The sequence below is a fragment of the Anas platyrhynchos genome, chromosome Z, assembly GCF_047663525.1.
Source record: "Anas platyrhynchos isolate ZD024472 breed Pekin duck chromosome Z, IASCAAS_PekinDuck_T2T, whole genome shotgun sequence".
In the NCBI taxonomy this organism is placed as follows: domain Eukaryota; kingdom Metazoa; phylum Chordata; class Aves; order Anseriformes; family Anatidae; genus Anas; species Anas platyrhynchos.
In genome coordinates, this window is record NC_092621.1 from 27515729 (window position 1) to 27534996 (window position 19268).

Below are 19268 nucleotides of genomic sequence, written 5' to 3' on the forward strand. Positions count from 1 at the left end.
AGTTTAATACTCGTCTCCCATGGCAGAACTTCAGCCTCTCCACACGCCACGCGAGGAGCAAACCGGGGCTCCTTTCACCCGATTTTACCGTTCTGTCGAAAACAACAACAAAAAAGAGCCAAAGCGAAGGAGAAAGCAAGAAAGCAAGAAAAAAAAAAAAAAAAAAGGCAGCAAGGCTGCAGACAAAACACGAAAGCAGGGCTTACGCCCTGGAGTAGCAGCGTGTCGCATTTGGGAAAGCAGCCTTCCCTGGGCGCTAGGGATCACCATTGTTTGTGCGGGAGCAGGAAGACGGCGAGGACTGAGGTATTTTCTCCCTCTTTTTTTGGTGTGTCCGTGTGTGTCTGTGTGTGTGTGTGTGTGTGCGTGTCCCGGGGAGCTCGCCCGCCGGGCAGGCAGCGCACGGAGGCAGCACAGCGAGCCCCAACGCCGCCGCAGCGACCCGCACCCGTCCTGCCCGGCTCGGAAACGAGCCCCGGGATCGCCGCCGGCCCCGGATCGCCGCTCCCCATGCCCGTCCCCCCCCCCTGCACCCCCCCACACCGGCACCGGCCCCCCCCCGCCTCACACACAGCCTGAGGGGGGCACCCCCGCGGCACCCCGCGCCCCCCGCCGCCGCCGCCGTACCCAGAAGCTCTCGGCGAAGTACGCCATCATCATCCCGCCGCCCCCGGCGAGCGCGGCCCGGCCCCAGGCGCCGAGTGGCGAGGGCGGAGGAGGAGGAGGAGGAGGACGGGGGGGGGGGGGAGGAAGCAGCAGCCACCGCCTCCCTCGCACGGCCCCGCCGCCCCTCGCCGCTGCGCATGCGCGCAGGCAGCGGGTGGACGCGGCGCTGCCGCGCAGGCGCCAGGGGGCCCGCCCCGCTCCGCCGGGAGAGGGGGGGTGCGCATGCGCCTGGAGGCTGCCGTGTGTTGGGGGGGGGGCGGGGTGGGGGGCGTTGGGCGCCGTTGTCCGCCTGAGGGAGGCGGCGGGGACGGGGCTGGGTCCGGGTCCTGCCCCTGCCGGCGGCCTGACACGTACAGGCACAAACGCAGGCGCAGAGGGCGGTGAAATAGCGTGTGCGCAAGAGGAATGCGACAGGAATCTGCCCCGGCCGCTGGGCGGAGCCTTGCGCCGCCTCGGATATCTGCGGGGGAATAAAGGGCGGCAGGAGGCTGAGCCGCGGCAGTGCCCGGCACACACCCGCCGGCTGCTCCCCGAGGCGTCCCACAGAGTCATACAGTGTGATACATGCATGGCACAGGGTCACACTTCAGTCCCATATCACAGAATCAGACACTCGAGTCTCATATCACAGAGTCCTACAGCTCCACAGGGGCCGGCCGCTGTGTGTACCTCAGGCTGAGGTGAAATGGTGCAGAAAGCCCCAAAGAAGGGCAGTGCCCCCCTGCCTGCTGCCCCCTGGCACTCAGACATCCCCCCTGCGACTGTTCGCAGTCCTCAATCCTCACCTACATCTTACTGGTTTTGATCAAGGGTACGGCTGCCAAGATTATCTACAGTCAAACACCAAGCTTACTCAGGGACCAATGCACCCAGAATAGGGTAGATGGTCTTTATGGGGTCTTCATGTTGATTAATCAACACCTCCATCAAAGCCAAACGGTTAGGAAAAGCATCCTGCAGAAGCTTAAAGAACTATAGACTTTAATTAGGCATATATTTTATATGCTAGGGCAAACGAGACCACCAAATTTGTACCAGCACAAGTCAGTGTGATTCACTCTGCCTTACAGAATTTCAACTGTTCATGGAAGATGAAGAACATCATTCCGAATTGGTGTACCTGGCTATACCTTTAGCACATCGTTTCCCATAGCCCCATGGTCACTTTAGGAGTGCCTCTCTTTCTGGCAGCATTCTCCTAAACTTTCACAGTGTGCAAGGTTCACTGAGTTACCAATGCCAAGACAGAAAAATTCTGGAGCCTTTGTGTAGTCAGAACTTATAAAGAAGACCCAAAAGACTGCTAGATCTGGATTTATCTCTTTTAATAATAGTAGCAAGCATGTACATGGTAATTCTAAATAACAATATGCTGTAGTACTACATTTAAAAAAATGCTTTATGCTTCTGTTTACATGACATAAGGAAGCATTCTGCATTATGGTGCTCTTAACCTAAAAGATATGAACACAGTTCATTCTGTAGTTTATCTCTAAGGATATACTCCAGGGCAAACAATGGAATAAAAGCTGCATGATGCAGAGCTGAGTTGTTGTTGTTTTCCTCCCCTCTCTCCATAGCAGATATAATATATCTATCTATCTATATATATATATTTTTTTTTTTTTTCCTCATGGACAGATAGTATGCTATGATGGGAGTCAGGTTTATTTATACATTTTAAAAATGACTTCCCATCTTCCACATTTTCAAAGGTATATAGTCATCCTGTATCTATCAAGATGCTACATCAAGATGCAAAACAACTGCTGCTGTTCTGTAGCAATCTACCATCACACAAGCATCAAATGTATCCTCAGGCTTTCTTCAAGTTCCCCCCCCCCCCCCCCCCCGAAGTTAAGTGAAATGCAAAGTCTTAGACCTCAGCTTTAAGGCATCCTGCAGCACAGGTACAGTTATCTAGAAAACCACTTTGATATAGATGAAGATAAGGAATAATAATTATGTTCTTAAGGTACACTGAAATTCCCACAATAAAATTATTATCTTCAGGAGTGAACTTGCTTTTGAACTCCACACACAATCACAAAGCTATACCGGCAACAAAGGGCTGTTTTGAAATTTTAATATTGTGCATGCAGATCTTGTCACTTACCTTGTATTTACAGTAGCACATACTGAAAAACACCTTCTGAAGCCAATCTTATTACACACATCCCTTCTTTGGAGACTGGGCTAGATAAGAAAATTCTTGATTATTGATTACCTTGCTTAAGGTACTGCTGGCATTATGTAGTGAGCATGACTAAAAACTCAGTTCACATGCTACATCAGTGCCATGTCAATAGCCAGTTAGTCTCTACAATTTTTCGGGCATGACCCTTGCATAGCACCCAGCAGCAGGTATTAGGACATATTAGCACTCAGTATCTTGCAACTGAAGTTAAAATTCAGTATAAAGACATATGATGGGGGTGAGATTTTACGTGCTGTTACAATACCTAGCCAGTGTATTAAGGTCATTCTACAGGGCAACTCTGCAAATTTTCTAGATAGAGAAATCCACAATGGGTTACTAAATACAAAGTCAGTGTCACTTACTCTGGAAGCCTATGAGAATACTTTGCAAAAAAACAAAAAACAAAAACAAAAACAAACCAGTTATAGTACTTTATTTATTTATTTATTTATTTATTTATTTATTTATTTATTTATTTTAGGTATTGTCTTTTAGCATTTGCCAAGGACAGGATGCTGAGTTAGGTAGGCTCTGTCCCGGCACAATTGTTCTTTTGTTCTTATAGTGTAATGGGAGTGGGCAGAAAGGAATGCTGTGCTGATAGCCATAACTATACAGTGAGCACTGTACAATACAACAAACATTCTCATTGCATATTATCACTAGCTTTCACAGAAGATTCAAGTAATTTTCTGGATTACTAAGTTTTTAGTAGAGAATTTAAAAAGCCATTCCTCTCCTATTTTTGCCATCTACACAAATTTAAGGTTAAAGAACCATAACAATACACCTCACAATAAATGTATGAAGAGCTGAACAGATTTCTTGACTATACTAGCTAAGTAATATCTCATGAATACAATCCTCATTTTGAAAAATGATGCCATTTGATACTAATATAGGTTGCATATGTGTGAAAGGAGGTCTTCAGCTCATAATTCCTCTCCCAGAAAAGCATCCTTGATTCTAGTTTGCTCTCTCCGTTTCATTCACCCATCCTTCTGTATTGCCAGCTTCTGATCTTGTAAGTTTTAATAACAACCTATTTTCAAAAATCAATCCTTTCAAAGACTGTAGATTAGGTGAGGCATGGCATTATATGCAGTGAGTTCTTATTGGGAGGACCTGTCAAGTATGATACAGAAATATGGAGTGCATTTAGACTACAGACATTAATATCATTAAAAAACCAAGATTGTATATTGCTTTCTACCTATAGAAACTAAATTAATCTACTTCATGAGTAAGTCATTTGAAAATAGATTATGAACTTTAGGCACAGTAACTGAATACAATTTTGGGGTACACCCATGGTACATGAACCTACAACTGAAGGCACTAATACTTTAAAATGAGAAAAATGAAGACATCAAATAACCTGAATTAAATTTGGCTGCTATTACATTACTGTCATAATGGACTGCCTAAAAGCTAGTTGATATTTGAAGCTCTTTATACATATAAGAGTAAGAAACTGATGCAGGTAAAATACAATCTTGCACTGCGCTATTTTTTTAAAAAGAGAATCTGAAGACGCAGATGGAGTTGGACCTTTTTTATGCTCCTCAGATACATACCAAATTGAGGCACACCCTGGAAATGCATTTACTTTACTTTTTTAAAATAGTTATACAATGAACCTTGATAAGAAAACAAGAACTTTTACGTCGATTGAGACAGATTCCAAAACAATGAGCACCAGAAAATACACAAAGCCTTTATTTTTTTCTTATAGCTGTAGTGGAGAACAAAAGATGAGGAAGAAGGAAGACAGCAAATTGCTAGGGAAGTTTCCTTCAAAAGTCATTTAACTGTGATAAGTATTATCAGGTTATGTTACAGGATTTCAAGATCATCAGGAGCATGTTCTAACCACATGGTTGTACCTGACTAGGTGCAGACATTACCCAGAAGCCTAATCATTCACTTGCTTCTGATCTAGATATTACCTTCATGACTAGAGAAGGTTTTGTGTTTTTTTTTTTTTTTTTTTTTTTTTTTGGTTTTGTTTTGTTTTCTTAAGGCACAAAAAGTGCAATGAAATCTGGTACATGGTAATCAAAGCTAGAAAGCTTTAGAAAAAAATCTGGCTAGGAGTAACAGACTAAAAAGTTGATAGCAAATACAGCTAACTTAAAATAACTTATCCAAAGAGTACTGGCAATTCTCCAACACAATCTTAAAATATTCCCAGCTCTTTTCAGAGATATACACGCAAACTGAAGATGTGGTCTATTGAGAGATCACAGGTGAGATTATGACCAAATTACACTTTCGGGCACAATAGATGTTTCTATCATTATTTCTGAGTTTATGATAAAAATAATTGTGCACATAGATAACCATATTCATTACAGTATGAGATCAGCTCAATTTTTTCAGCTTTCTATAATACCCCACCTAAGCTCTTTCAAAGTTGCTAATGATTTTTGTGTTCTGTTGAACCATTCACTAGCAAGTTTCAACTGCGCTGTTTTCAACATCCCTGGAATGCTGTATTCCATTAGGCTGCATCATCTGACTCACTGTATATGTAAAACCACACTTCTATTGATCTAGTCAGCAAGCTTGATCACATCCCATTCATTACTTCAATTACTTGAATTATGAACTCAACAGCATTGTTTCAAAGTGAGTCACTTAGTACCAATACTCGACCTTTATTTGTCCTCTGCTCACGCTGCCAGAATCTGACTTCATCAAATCAGTTAAACCAGATGGAAGTGTTAGTTGGCATTAGTAACTATAAAATGCAGTAGTTTAATGGCTATAAGTTTCATGTTGACTCTCTCCAGTGACACTTCAGTCCTGCCTGAAAAATTCTGTGTTATTTCTAATATATTCAGGAGATGCATTTACTACAGATACACCATACTGAGTTCTCTCATCTATATTTTCTGAAAGTTGGAGCAGTAATGTGATGAATTATTATGCTGTGATCCTGTCAGGTACAGAGTCAATGGTTAGCTAAACTTTGCTGTTTCGTCAATATTTGACATTGCATACATACGTTTTAGCCACTTACCTGAAAATAGGTTAATTAATGCACTCAAAGCAGCTTCTTATTTGTGGTCAACCAATGAAAAAGAACCTAAATGAAAAAGAATAAAAAAGAAAATAATTGTATAAAGGATTTGAATTAAATGTAAAGCAAACAAACCTGAAGGGTTTAGAAGACAAAACTCTGATGTTGAAACTTCACTTAATACCAAAATGCCGCAGAGTACCTACCACACTGTGATTTCCAGACCACAAAGATCTTTCCCGATAACATGAAACAGAAACGGTAGCTTGTGGTAGAAAGGCATGAAGATCCACTAATAAGATCACACGGTATCTCAGGAAAGTGTTCTAAATGCAGCCTAGTGGAAAAAATACTGCTTGTGTTTTTAATTAAACACAAATACAGCTCATTATTATTACTATACTAACAAACAGGAAGTGCAAAGACTCGGGAATGAGTTTTATGAGATATATTCATAGAATGATGAAAAATTACTCTGGACAGAATTTTTTGCTGTTTAGGTAAGAAATCATTGGGAATATTATGAGAGAGGTAAAACAAAAAAGTACAGGTACTGAAGTAGCATTGCATGTTTGAAATCTGAGTGGTGGTAATGGACGATATAGGCAGTGAATGAGTGGGTTGCATTTGGGAGGAAGTCATGCTATGTGAAAATATAACCTTTGATTCTTTACAGCACCCATAGTTATACACACTAGTGCTTACCAATGGCAGCCATCAACTGGAGCAGCTGGAAGACAGACGAATTTCATAGTGACCTTATCACCTTGATAAAAAAACATGTTAAAGCCTAAGTCATGATGAAGATGTGCGGACTTGTATTAGCAATAATTTTCAGGGCCTTCTGTCTCCACACATTGGTTAATATCCTGGTATTTCTGCCAATTAATACAATTAGGAAATAAATGTATGTGAGATGCCTATTGCTCTTAATTAGGCAAAACTCTGAGTTGTACCAGTGGGCAATTCACCTGTGGCCTCTTCAAGTCTCCACAACTCCCTTTTAAATGCAGCCTTTTTATGGACTGAGTAAAGGAGCGCTTGCAAGTAGTGGGAGCTGTGGTCAAAGGTTCCAGCTAGCTTCTGCCTGTTTTTCGCCCAAGACAGACAACGGTTTTGATGTGTAAAACCTTTAGCAGTAAGGAGGATTGGGATAAGGAAAATTAAAATTAGCTGCATTATCCTCCGGAAAAATACTGGAGAAAATGATGCATCTCTGTCTCCTCTGCTAAGGTACGTAAAGAATGAAAGAAAATAGCCACTTGAATTCTTGGTGATGCAATTCATCTGTCTGTCCAAAGTACACCTGCTCCTAGAAGGAAAAGGTGTGTGAGTTTACTAACCTGGGATTATTTTGGGTATAGTTTCAAAATGTTTGCTTCAGCAAGCAGCATTTGGAATGTATGTGCAAGACAATGACCGGAAATATGTATAATGACTGAAATTTTATTTTCTAATACCATTAAGTTAGAGGAAGGCAATGCAACATGCCTTGTGTTAAAATACCATTCTGGGAAGGTGCACTGGGTCTGGCTGGGATGGAGTTAACTTTCCCTGCAGCTGCTCTGCCTGCACCTCTATCTGGAGCAGCCATGGCAGCAGCATTGGTCTCTTGCTGAGCAGCACTGGCACAGCACCCAGATGCCCTCCAAACCCCCTCGAGCCAACAGGAGGTGGGCAAGGGGTGGGGAGGGGACATCCCCAGGGCAGCTGATCTAAACTAACCAAGGGACACTCCTTACCTTGTGGTGTCACACTTAGCAATAAAGGGTGGGAAAGGGGAAGGAGTGGGGCAGAGCAGGCTCTTGTTATGACGATGTCTGTCCTCCCAAACAACTGCTACGTGTATTGAGGCCCTTCTTCCTGGATGCGGCCAAACATCACTTACTGATGGGAAGTAGAAATATTTTTTTTCCTCTGTACTTCTGCACAGCCTTACTTGTTCCCCCTCCCTCCCCTTCTTTTTCCCTTTAATTAAAATATCCTCATCTCAACCTGTGAGATTTTTTTTCCTTCCTTTCCAGCATACTTTCTTCTCCCCTCTTCTTCCAAGGAGGGGGAGTGAGGAGGGAGCGACTGTGGTGGAGTTTGGCTGCCCATCAAAGTAAAACCACCACAGAAGAAAAACACCAACACAGAATTATAAAATTCAAATCAAAATCTTATTTTTATATTATTCTTAAAAGTCTCATTCACTATATTTGAGTTTTCAAACCGTAGAATCCTTCAGTTTCTTTATCTGCCAGCCACAGAATCCTCTAAACAAGCCAATGTGAATATAACTCCAATGGGCGTATTGACAAAACTGCACCTGAAGTTTGCTCTACACATGGGGCGTTCCTTGACAATTATGTCAAGGTAGAAGTATTGGCAAGTTACATTGCTTCTCGCTACGTACAGTGCTATATTGGAGATACAAATTGTTTTGCATTTGCAGCAAGTACCAGGGGAGCAGATAGAAATAATGAACAGATTAATTAATCTTAGTATTATTGCAATAGTTACACATCCAAGTTAACCTGTATGCTGTAAACAAAGGGGAAGACTAAGTTCCCCTGGATGCAAAAAATCATGACTATCCGTTTTGCCAACGGGTGGTAAGAAAAGGAAAAATGTGTAAAAATGCTGTCATCATAAGACTTTGAAGCTGTATTTTCAGATTTTAAATATAAATTAATATTTGACAGAAAGTATTTGTACCTGGAGCTACAAAATAAGAGTATGCCAGTTTTAACTTCCACAATTCAAATGCAAGTCTGGCAGTCAATAAATTTGAAAATCTGTATGATTCAAAAGTAATTTTTTATATGTTATCGCTTATACATACATGCTATAAGAAGTGTGCAGCATAATTACATATGTTTTTCTTAAAGTGGACTGACTAGTGGAAAAAACACCAAATCCACCATTTTACAGATTAACATTAGTGCGTCTTTTGGGAAGTTTCAATGGTGCTTGTATTGATCATTTTATGCAAAACAAGAGCAAACACCTCTGAAAGAAATGGACTTTGTATGTCAGTAATTTATATAAGCAGTATGCTTCATTCTGAGTCATTTAGATTAAAAAAGTTACCAACATTTATCATTTAGTGTATATAAAAAAAATGTATGCACTCAATATTCCTATTGAAATGCTTCATTTCTCATTTAAGTCTATCTTTAAGTTAGATACAAACATAAAATGAAAGGGAACAGCATGGCATATGATGAAAAGACAGTCCTTTGCACTGTTGCAATCTAACCACAAACTTAGTCACAACATTCATTTCACCTGTTCAAGATGCTAGTACTTACACTGCTCATTTCTTATGTGTAAGCAAGTAGTCATTAACCTCACACTCAAAATTAGAGGTCACAGCTAAAGATCAGGCTCTGAGTCAAGAGGGTTAGAAATTTTGTGCAAGTACCCTGCTGACAGCAGGACTCTATCATAGGTACCCCACAAGAAAAGGGAGTGGGAAGGGTAATTCGAAAGAAAACACACCCCTACCCCTCCCACCAGTCACCAGTGCACTCATGTCTCACAGCTGACAGGAGCTGATCTCTCTAGGTTAAGCAGACTTTTATCCGAGTATGCAGCAATGGATTTCTACTGAAGTTTTATTTTGTATTTGCTCATGCATTTTATTGAAATTTACCACTATGCTATAGAAGTTACACCTGTCCAGCACAGGTAACTAAGTTGTAACTAAGTTGTCTGTATGTAATTGACCAACTGTTAAATGTTGAACATGAAACGTTCAAATTGATCTAGATGGATTTTGTCCCATGAGATACCACTCTTAGTATTATGCTTTCATTTTGCAGACTTCTCTATCAGGAAGTTAGAGAAGAGCAGATCTTTACATAGCTTGCATGATCCCAGTCCCATAAAAGCTAGACAAAAACTGGATAAAGACCTCCACAAGGTCTCCTTTATTTTTCTTTTTCCTTTAAGGCCTTTATAATTTTCAGTCATTTTTTAGTTTGCTCCTATTTTCCTTTGGATTATTGGTAACACAAGTAGTGAGGTCTGTTTTCTCCTATCTGGTGAGCCTTAGCAAACTTCAGCTATTTCAAATGAAAGTGAATTCACCATACCATTTCTCAGTAAAGCACTTAACAGTTATGACCCAACGAATCCTGATTTAAGTTCAGTTAAACCTTGTATGTTTACATCGATCTGCCCCAGGCAGCATGAAGCATTTAAATTGAATTGACCTGAACTAATCCAAAGATCACTTTCTTTGAGATAAATGCAAACCCTCCTTATTCTTGAAAAGACTTCAGAACTTGCATGTGGTAACCAGAAGAGTGCAGCTGAGGAAAACTATAAATGAAGCTAGAATCTTTTTTTTTTTTTCATTAAAAATTAGAATGCAACATCTATATTTAAACAACTTTATTAACATAGTCAAGCAGTGATTAACATTCACATCTATTATGTCACATCATACAAATGTAAATACAAAATTACTACAGTACAATATATATTCTCTGCATGATCCAAAATATTTGGTGGCCCCAAAAACTCTTTAAAATTCAGCAGCTTATCAAAAATTAAAACCATATTCTATTTAAAATGAAGTTCTGTTAGCACATAGGCAGACTTCAAGAAATAATCACTCAATTTAGTACAGTTTGAGAGGTTGCAGGAGGATATGTTTGAAGGAAACATTCCAACATTGTGGCAGATACAGAAACATCAGATTTAAAGCTTTCAAGCAAAACTCATACAACCTAAGTTGTCAGCAGAAAGATCTAGTCATCTTTCACTTTAAACTATTTTATATACTGCATTCAATTGAAAATTTTGGAAGTGTTTAGTATTAGCAAGTCAGACAGCATACAACATATCTACCTATCTCTTCCCATGAAAAAAAGATACTACACTACAGACTTAACAGCCAAATAAACCTGCTCGTACTAATCTTTTTAAATAATAACGATCCCCATTAAAGTTCATCCAGGCCTTCTCAGTTTTGTTTCTCACCCAAAGTAAGTAAACAGATACCTAAGGTGAAAGTAGCACAAAAGAACTTGCTTATCAAAAAATAATACTATAAGTGCTGAATTCTTAGAGATGTGGATTTGGCTTACTAAGACGTATACTGTTAACACCACACTGGGATACATCTTTTATAGAGCCATTTTAACTTCCCTCACATAAATACATTCAAGTGAGTAAGTATCCTTATTATTTTAGCAGAATATATACCATAAGGCAAGCAACAAGAGTACTCACCTCAGAGTTTCCCCATTTAAAATAACCTAAAACTGGCTTGCTCCAACCATTAAGTGCAAAGAGCAAGCATCAGTGGCAGACAAAAAAGAAAAAAGAAAAAGAAAAAAACAGCTTCTATTGGAGAAGAATAGCTAGTAGACTGATGGATGCAAGTCATCTGGAGAATGCATAGGTGAGTGAAATACACAGCTACTGATCAAGCTTCATTTACTCAAGATGAGGTTACTGGAAATACTTAATACTTATGTAATATATAACAAATATGTATGCAAACTACATCAGCATCTATGTGAGATAACTGCAAGTTTTATCTTTTTAACTTACAGCAGTCATTTCACTGTAGAGCTTAACCTTTATCTAAGATAAAAAGTTACTCTTTAGACCCTATATAGAAGCTTTTTGCATCTATCATCCCCATGAAAGTACTGAAGTAATTAGTGTTAAGTTGCAACTTCTTTCCGTGACAAAATCTGAAACAGAAGGTTTCCAATACAATGTTGCATTTAAAGCATTTTTCAACAAATAGTTCAGTTGTTTGAATATGGATGCATTCTCCTCAAGGGAAGAATGTTTTTGCACCTTTATCTATTAATACATTCAATATGAATAAAATAGGTGAAGCAAAAGTCATTATTGTCCCACAGTAGAAGGTTAATTTAGATTAAGTTCAAGACAGAGGAGCTGCCTACCATGAAATACATGAACTGATATAATTAAGACACATTTTCATAAGCATGTGTTCTGAACAAAAAGGGTACAAGAGTATTCACCTGAGATAAAGCTAGTATTGAATATTTCTAAGTAGCAATGAGTTTCACTTGAGGAAAGCCACTCCAAGTTTTAAAATATACATTTTCTATTATACAATATATGCAGTTTAAGTAAGATTGATGTTAACATAAAAGTCCTAACAAAAAAAAAATAATAATCACAGTGTGTATCAATATTGTTAGTTACAAAATTTATGCTACCTCATAACCTTTAAAAATTATAATGATTATAAATTTTAAACCCATTCTCCTAAAAGTGATCTTCTGAGTATAAGCATTAAGGAGCAATAAACTAAAGCATAAGAATTAGCTCATTACAATTTAAATATATACATATTCACTGATTTAGAAAATAATCAAGCTTTGGAAAAAAATTACAAAATTGATTATTTTTGCTTGCACTGGTTAAAGTAATGAACTATTATAATTTTTTTTTTCTTTTTCCTAAATGAAAAGAGCTGTTTCCTGAATGTGTAATGAAACAAGTTTAGTATTGAACTTCACTTAAGACTAATTTAAGCAATTTTGAACTGCCAAAAAAGATGCATTTGTAAGGATTTTAAATACACTTTCTGTTACCAACTTAGGTTGATCAGCAGCTTTTGTTCACTCTCAGAATCCTTCAAAAAAGGGAAACTCAAAACAGGAGAAAGGCATATATAAAAACAGTAAACACTGACCTCCTGAGGTTCCTACAACAAAAATATTCAAGTAGAAAATCTACACCATTACTTAGCAGCGGCTATTTCTGTAGTTTAGCACACTAACAGCACTTTATTCAGTGTGTAAGGAGCAAATGAAGTAAGCCGTGCTTTCAGCATGCCAAGAGGCAGAAACACTGGAATGTAACAAAGACAAACTCACAATTCTACCAGTATAAACATTCAGTCAACATTCAAAGACTGTCAAGACCACACCACAAGAATCAAGATGCTTTTTTATATATCCCATGATGCAAAAATTGAATTGTAACTGTTAATGTTGATTCACAACTTTTCTTACCTCACATTGTATCCTAAATGGCTTCTGCAAATTTCTGCACTATATTATGCATTAGGAATAGGGTTTATTCACTTTAAAATATACAATGAGAGAACTTACTGGTACAAAAAGACTACTTTGTCAGTAATGTTTATGTCTGCCTTATTTTAATTACTTCACTTGCTGTTATACCAGACCAATTCACATCTGTGTAAATACCTATTAAAATACAAATGTACAAAAGTGGCATCCTAAGCTAATCTGTGATGAGGTGGTGTGGTTTTATTTGGTTAAAGGGACTTTCTGAAATTTAAAAAGTCTAACTAAGCTTGGATTCTAGCCATAACGCTATGTTTTATTTAGGTAGGTATTCTATGTTACAAATTTTTAAATGTAATTTCTCTGAAATTCTTACCTAATGTTTGAACACACTCGAAATTAAAGCAAGTTTGGGTCTAAAAAAATATCCTGCCTTGCTAAATTTTATTTTTTTTTTGTTCTTTTTCCAGATTAAGTGTTTTTAGTGACTAAAACTAATTCTAATTTAGTTCAGTTATTAGTTCAGAAGGAATTTGTATTTGCTACCAAAGCAATGTAATTTGAAAGCAAGTTATCACATGCAATTTTGACAAAATCATATAAATACTATGTACTAGCATTGCCGAGTGTACTTCATACAGCACGTCCAAACTATTTTTCAGGCATAATCCATTTAAATTTGCAAAGCCAAATTAAAAAAAGGACAGAGGGGGGAGTCGGGGACAACGTAAAATGTGCATGCTATCATGCATAAAAAAAATCATCTTTGAACATCATTTATAAGTTCACACTCACACAGCTCAAACTTCAGTGCAATGGCTAAATCATCCAACACTCAAAGAACAGAACCATGCAAAGAAGAGCAAGTTCTTAAAAACAAACAAACAAAAGAAAAAAATAACAAAAAACTGTTATCCAGTATCCATTCTGCAATGCAAAGGTGAGAAACTAAATCTATAAAAAGGCTGTTATGGCTTAATTTTGTTTTGCAGATTAATTATGCAGCACTTGAAAAATGGAAAGGTGTGGCTTCACCTCTGGCCAGCAGAGTTAAAAATCTCTCCATTTTCCTTTATCATCATGGGATACTCTTTAGGCAATCTAAATTAATAAAGACTTGCCACTTTCAGATGGACACAAGATCAAGTGTACCAGTTAGGATTTCACATTCACAGTACATAAGAAAATACACATGGAAGGAAAAGTAAAGGGTTAACTTAACAAGGATTTATTCACAGGAATACATGTAAGTAGAGAAAAAAACACAACAGAAAAGCTAAACAAATGAAATGAAGAGGATCCAAACCAACTTTCACTCTGTAGCTTTAAACTTGCACCCTTGTGCATTTAACTACATCACAAAGGGCCACCAACATGCGCCGATACAGTGTAGATACCCTGCATTACATCCATTAACTTAAACATCTCTTTAAGATCATGCTTTGAACAAAAAGAAAGCATAGAAGGTAATATGTTGAGTGGGAATAAACACAAATATAGCAATCATGTCATCAACTTCTACAATTGTCTTTACGTGCCAACTAACATTTATGCAGCCTTTAACGGGTCTTACCATGTAACTCATTTTTAGAGATTCTGATAAAATCACTAGTATATAACCATGCAGAAAGCACATCACACTGACAGCACAGAGGCAAGTATTTTGCACAGCTATATCAGCTTTCCACATTGTGCAGGTTACACACAATACAATATCAATCTTATTCTTAACAGATCCTAAAAAGGTATTTCAAGGCCTAATTGTTAACTACAGTACTTTATATCTATATTCTTAATAAAAATAAAATCCACAGAATCTTAGAAAAGGAATTTTAAATGCAGGGCTATACTGAATTGGTAAACTGCAACACAAAACTGGCGCAACATAGGTAAATGTATACCAATTTCACTCTATGTGATGCAAGCATGCTACTTTCCCACTAATTTAAATTACTTCTGATCACTATGAGCCAGAACACATGCCTGAACCTTAAACTGCACGTTAAGAATAATGCCTTACTCTAGAAATTAAATCTAATGAAGTACAATAATCAAATCATATCCACTACTTTAAATTCTTTTTAACGTAAAAATTAGGATGTCAATCTCTACTTTGAATTGTCCCTCCCCTTACCCCAAAAATGAAAGGAGTGACTCATTTGGCAGCTTGCAGGTTGCTTCATTTTGTCCAAGCTATCCTTTATTAATTTATGATGGGGTTTCTGTATCATACACTGCAAGTGTCTGTTTCTAATACAGACACAAGCTGCATTTTAACTGTACTAACTTCATTTGTGTAGTTCTTCATTAACATGCAAATACCTAGGAATCCCATCAAGCAGGATGAAATAATGTAGAAAACCCTTACTTAAAAAAAAATAAAAAAAGAAAGCCTTTTACTGTTTGTGACCCCCATTCTTAGGTTTCCTTTATTGTGCGCAAAATAGTTTTCCTCTTTACGTATCCCCATGGTTCAATTATATGGTTCTTATTTTGGTACAATTCCCCACAATATTCCAGAATGTGCTGTTTTATGAATAGATTCTTTTTTTTCTTCTTCACATCCAGTGCAGAGTTGTAATAGGAGACAGATTTCCACCCACAAAGGCTCCAGATGTTAAAACATTTCCCAACATCGACTTAATACAGTGACGGCAACACCTCCCTCCCGCCCCTCCCAGTAGGGTTGGGATTGTACTGTATTCCCTACTGGTTCACCCTTCCCCCCAGTAAAGGGTAACATTTTCCCTGGGTGCAGAGGCTCCCTCATAGTCTCCCAGACTGAAGGACCTATAAAAGAAGAAATAGAGGTATAGTTAAACCTTACTTTTAAACTGAAGTGACAGACCTGTGCATAAACAGAGCATTTTTTTTTTTTTTTTTTAAAAAAGCAGTAGGTGCCAGCATAAACTTAAAGAGAATCTGAGCATAGATTTTCCTTTTATAAGTCTTTTTAAGAAAATAGACTATTTATAATAGTGAAGATTAGTATTCACGGCAACAATGTATGCTTTAAAGCTACACTGACAGTTCTATTATTTTAAGCCAAGCTTAGATTTAAGGTGAAAGCAGTCCTGTATATTCTAACAAGATTCTGCCCTTTTAGTACAAAATTGAGGTAGTTACAGTGTCGAGAAAGATTATTAAACATATCTTTACTAATATAAGAATTTCACTTTTATGTGAATTAAACAAGATCATAATACTGTCTCCTCAACACAAACTAAGAACAATTTAGCTTTTTTTTTTTTTCCTACTTTGGATTTTTCATTAGAAGGAAAAAAAAAAGACTATGTCAAAACTAAAATGCCCTTACTGATAAATACATAAATTTTTGAAGCTGGTACATTTTAAATCCATTTATCAAATGAAACATGCAATTTAAATGAATTATTATGCCACTGACTCTGAAAAACATTAGGCTGACTTTTAAATAGTTGTTAATTCAACAGTAAAACAGAATTGCACAATTCTCACCAGAATTTCAGTATTAAAATTCTCCAGCAAGTTATCAGATTTATATGTCTGATTGAATGAACTTAATCTGCCCTCCCTTCTTTTTTGTGCAGTATAATAAACTCTTGGCAATATCACACTCCTTTATACATGTGTACTTTGCTTTAATACAGTCTTCACAAAGAACATACAAAGCAGGGTGGTATAACTGTAACTGTCGTAGAATGCACAGTCACTGTGTTCTTTGATGAAGCTGAGTGTTCTGAGACAGAACTCCAACATTTCTGAATTGGTGCATAAAATGGAACATTGGAAAAGCAAAACACATTAACTTCCCCCAAAAGTAAAGGTTTACAGACTGTACAGCTGCAGATTAGCATATCCTTAACTCAATGCAAAGACCATGTAGTATGTAGCCAGGAATGTATTGGACTTCTCATAACTAAAGTGTCTTGAACTTGCTTTTCTATCTGAGAGAAATGTTCAGCTTAAACTACATCTGCTATCTACTAATTCTTTAACTACATCTGCTATCTACTAATTCATAAGATGCACAGCTAACCTTATGTCTTTAGTATGATGCCTTTAGGATCACACTCATCACTTTATTAAACCTGAACAGTTACACCTACACCTCCAATCTTATCTTGATACACTACTGTGCATATTGTACATTTTCTCTCTGTACAAAATGAAGTGTAGAGTCAGAAAGTTTTTGTTACAGCTACACTACCAGCACTTAGGTACACCATCATTGCCTTTTTTCCCCTTCTTATAGGAAGGAAAACCTTTAATCTAGTCAATTAATCACGTTTCAAATAATGCAAGTATGGATGAAGTCTGCTATACAGCTCTATTTAGCAAGAAAGATTCGTATGCTTACCTCTAATTATGGGACTGCAGCTACAGTGCATGAGGTTAAACTCCATAGTAAGCTGCAAGGCGCTCTTTTAAGGGAAGAGGAAACTGGTCAGAGAAACGCCTCCAATTCTCATCCCCAACTTGATTTTTAAATCCATGAAGAATCTAGAAGCGATGGGGGGGAATTGAAAGTAAAAATAGTCACCAAACAATAGATACATGATTATTATTTATTAGCAATAACCTACAATCTGTTGAACGTTCATCTATCTAAATTCTCCGATTTAAGTGTTAAACAAAGGAAATTAATAAGGCTTTCTTAAAAGGAAAACAAATTCAGTGGAGACATACAGAAATATTAATAACAGTCTTTATGGGTAGCTATTTTAACTATCAAGTAAGGTGACTTACAAAGTCTGTCAATTGACAACATATTTAGTATTCTGAAATGATCTAACTCTAGGTTGTACGTTGTGATTGCTGTATTCATATTTCATTTTTAAATGTGTTACGGGTTCTGGAAGAAAAGTTGAGCCAGCCAATTTCTAGCACAATTTCAATGCCTGCCAATTTCTAGCAAAATAACAAAAGCATCCTATTAAAGCTATGCTTTTTCCTCAGAACCTGTAGACAACTGCTACTAAGAATGAAGTTGTTAAAAGTGTTTTGGGCATTAAAGCAACATGAACCCACAGCAGTTAAAAGTGAGCATAAGAATAAAAAAAGCTACTGGTTACAGTCTGGATCTTTCAATATAGTAAGTCAGCTGAAAACTAAGTGGTACTATCAAAAAGGTCTCTGTATTTTTAATGTCAAAACACCAGGTTAAAAGGCATATGTAAGAAAAAGCAGGATGAAATGGCTCCCCCTCACAAGAAAAATTGCAGAGAGAGTCTAAATGTTTCTGTTTTCCCTTTTTTTAAACTCAAGAATACTGAATTGCAGAACAGTTGGTCATAAAAATATCCTCGTAGAAAAAATGTTAAAGCTCATAGTGCCGAGTTCACCCCCAACAACACATTCTCAAGGAAAGGTGCCCTTAAACAGGATGTAACAATAATTTTATCATAATTTACTGCTTTTCTCTTAGAAAGAGACCTTCACCAAACAGGCTCACCTCTCTTTCCTAATCCAAGCAAGTCAGATCAGCCAGCTAACAAGAAGTGACAAAGAAAAAAAAACATCCAAGGATGTTCAGCTATGACACACAAAAAGACTGTGTCTTAGAGTGTTGTCTAAATGCTTCTTAACTCCAGCAGGCTCGGTGCCGTGACCACTGCCCTGGGGAGCTTGTCCCAGTGCCTGACCACTCTCTGGGTGAAGAACCTTTTCCTGATATTCAGCCTGAAAACCACACATTGTACAATCCACTAGCAAAAGACCTCAGGAGGCTACAAGAAAAGCTGTTTTTTTTCCCATTGTTCCTAAAAGATGTAGTAATTTTTTCAGATGGCGAAAGGACATACTCCAATGAGGAAGTCATCTGAAAATTTGTATGCCATCACTTGATGAAAACTTGCCTCCTTTCTTGCATGAAAGAAGACAAAAGGATAACACTGAAAAAAAGCAAGTATGTTCTTATGTAAAATAGCCAGGAACTGCTGCATCTAGTTTGGAGGCATTAGACCCCACATAACTATCTTGGAAAGAATCCAGGACAGTTAAGCTTAACCTACTGAAGTGAGTATTCAGTGCTGAAGGAGCAGTGCAGAAACATGCACAGAAACTGCTTTGGACTATCATCACAGACAGCATCCTGGACTTCTTTTAAGCTTTTAAGTATTGGTTGTTTCCTTCTACTGACACTAGAACACTTACAACTATGCATTTTCTGAACCCAAACTTTCTTCAAAGGAGACTAGTTCTCTAGTACAGTAAGATTTCTGTCTTTGCTCCTCAAGATGGGATTCAAAAACTCTAGCTTCTGTTCTGATATTGACACTTAGCATTACTTGAAGAGAAAGTGCCAGTACTGACCCATGATCCTAATACATGCTTAGAAATACAGTCTATTTTAGCTTTAAAAGGAATATTGTGAACTTAT

General features: G+C 37.8%; 2 protein-coding genes across 9 annotated transcripts in view; both read right to left on the reverse strand.

Annotated features, from left to right (window-relative positions):
* The window catches only part of FCHO2 (FCH and mu domain containing endocytic adaptor 2), an 89518-nt gene extending 88722 nt beyond the window's left edge, over positions 1 to 796 (reverse strand). For 4 of the 7 annotated variants that reach the window (XM_072031475.1, XM_072031474.1, XM_072031478.1 and 1 more), the window contains exon 1: positions 628 to 785. In XM_072031475.1, coding sequence (XP_071887576.1) covers positions 628 to 660 — 33 coding nt within the window. In that variant the 5' untranslated portion in view covers positions 661 to 785. Of the gene's footprint in view, positions 1 to 627 lie in introns of all 7 variants that reach the window. The other 3 variants (XM_038171027.2, XM_038171023.2, XM_072031477.1) reach the window with 2 other exon arrangements.
* A 9463-nt stretch (positions 797 to 10259) lies between these two features.
* Positions 10260 to 19268, reverse strand: part of TNPO1 (transportin 1) — an 86191-nt gene continuing 77182 nt past the window's right edge. For both annotated transcript variants that reach the window (XM_038171031.2, XM_038171030.2), the window contains 2 exons: positions 17247 to 17389; positions 10260 to 15697 (listed from right to left, as the gene is read on the reverse strand). In XM_038171031.2, the coding sequence (XP_038026959.1) occupies positions 17282 to 17389 (108 nt within the window). In that variant the 3' untranslated portion in view covers positions 10260 to 15697; positions 17247 to 17281. The remainder of the gene's footprint in view (positions 15698 to 17246; positions 17390 to 19268) is intronic.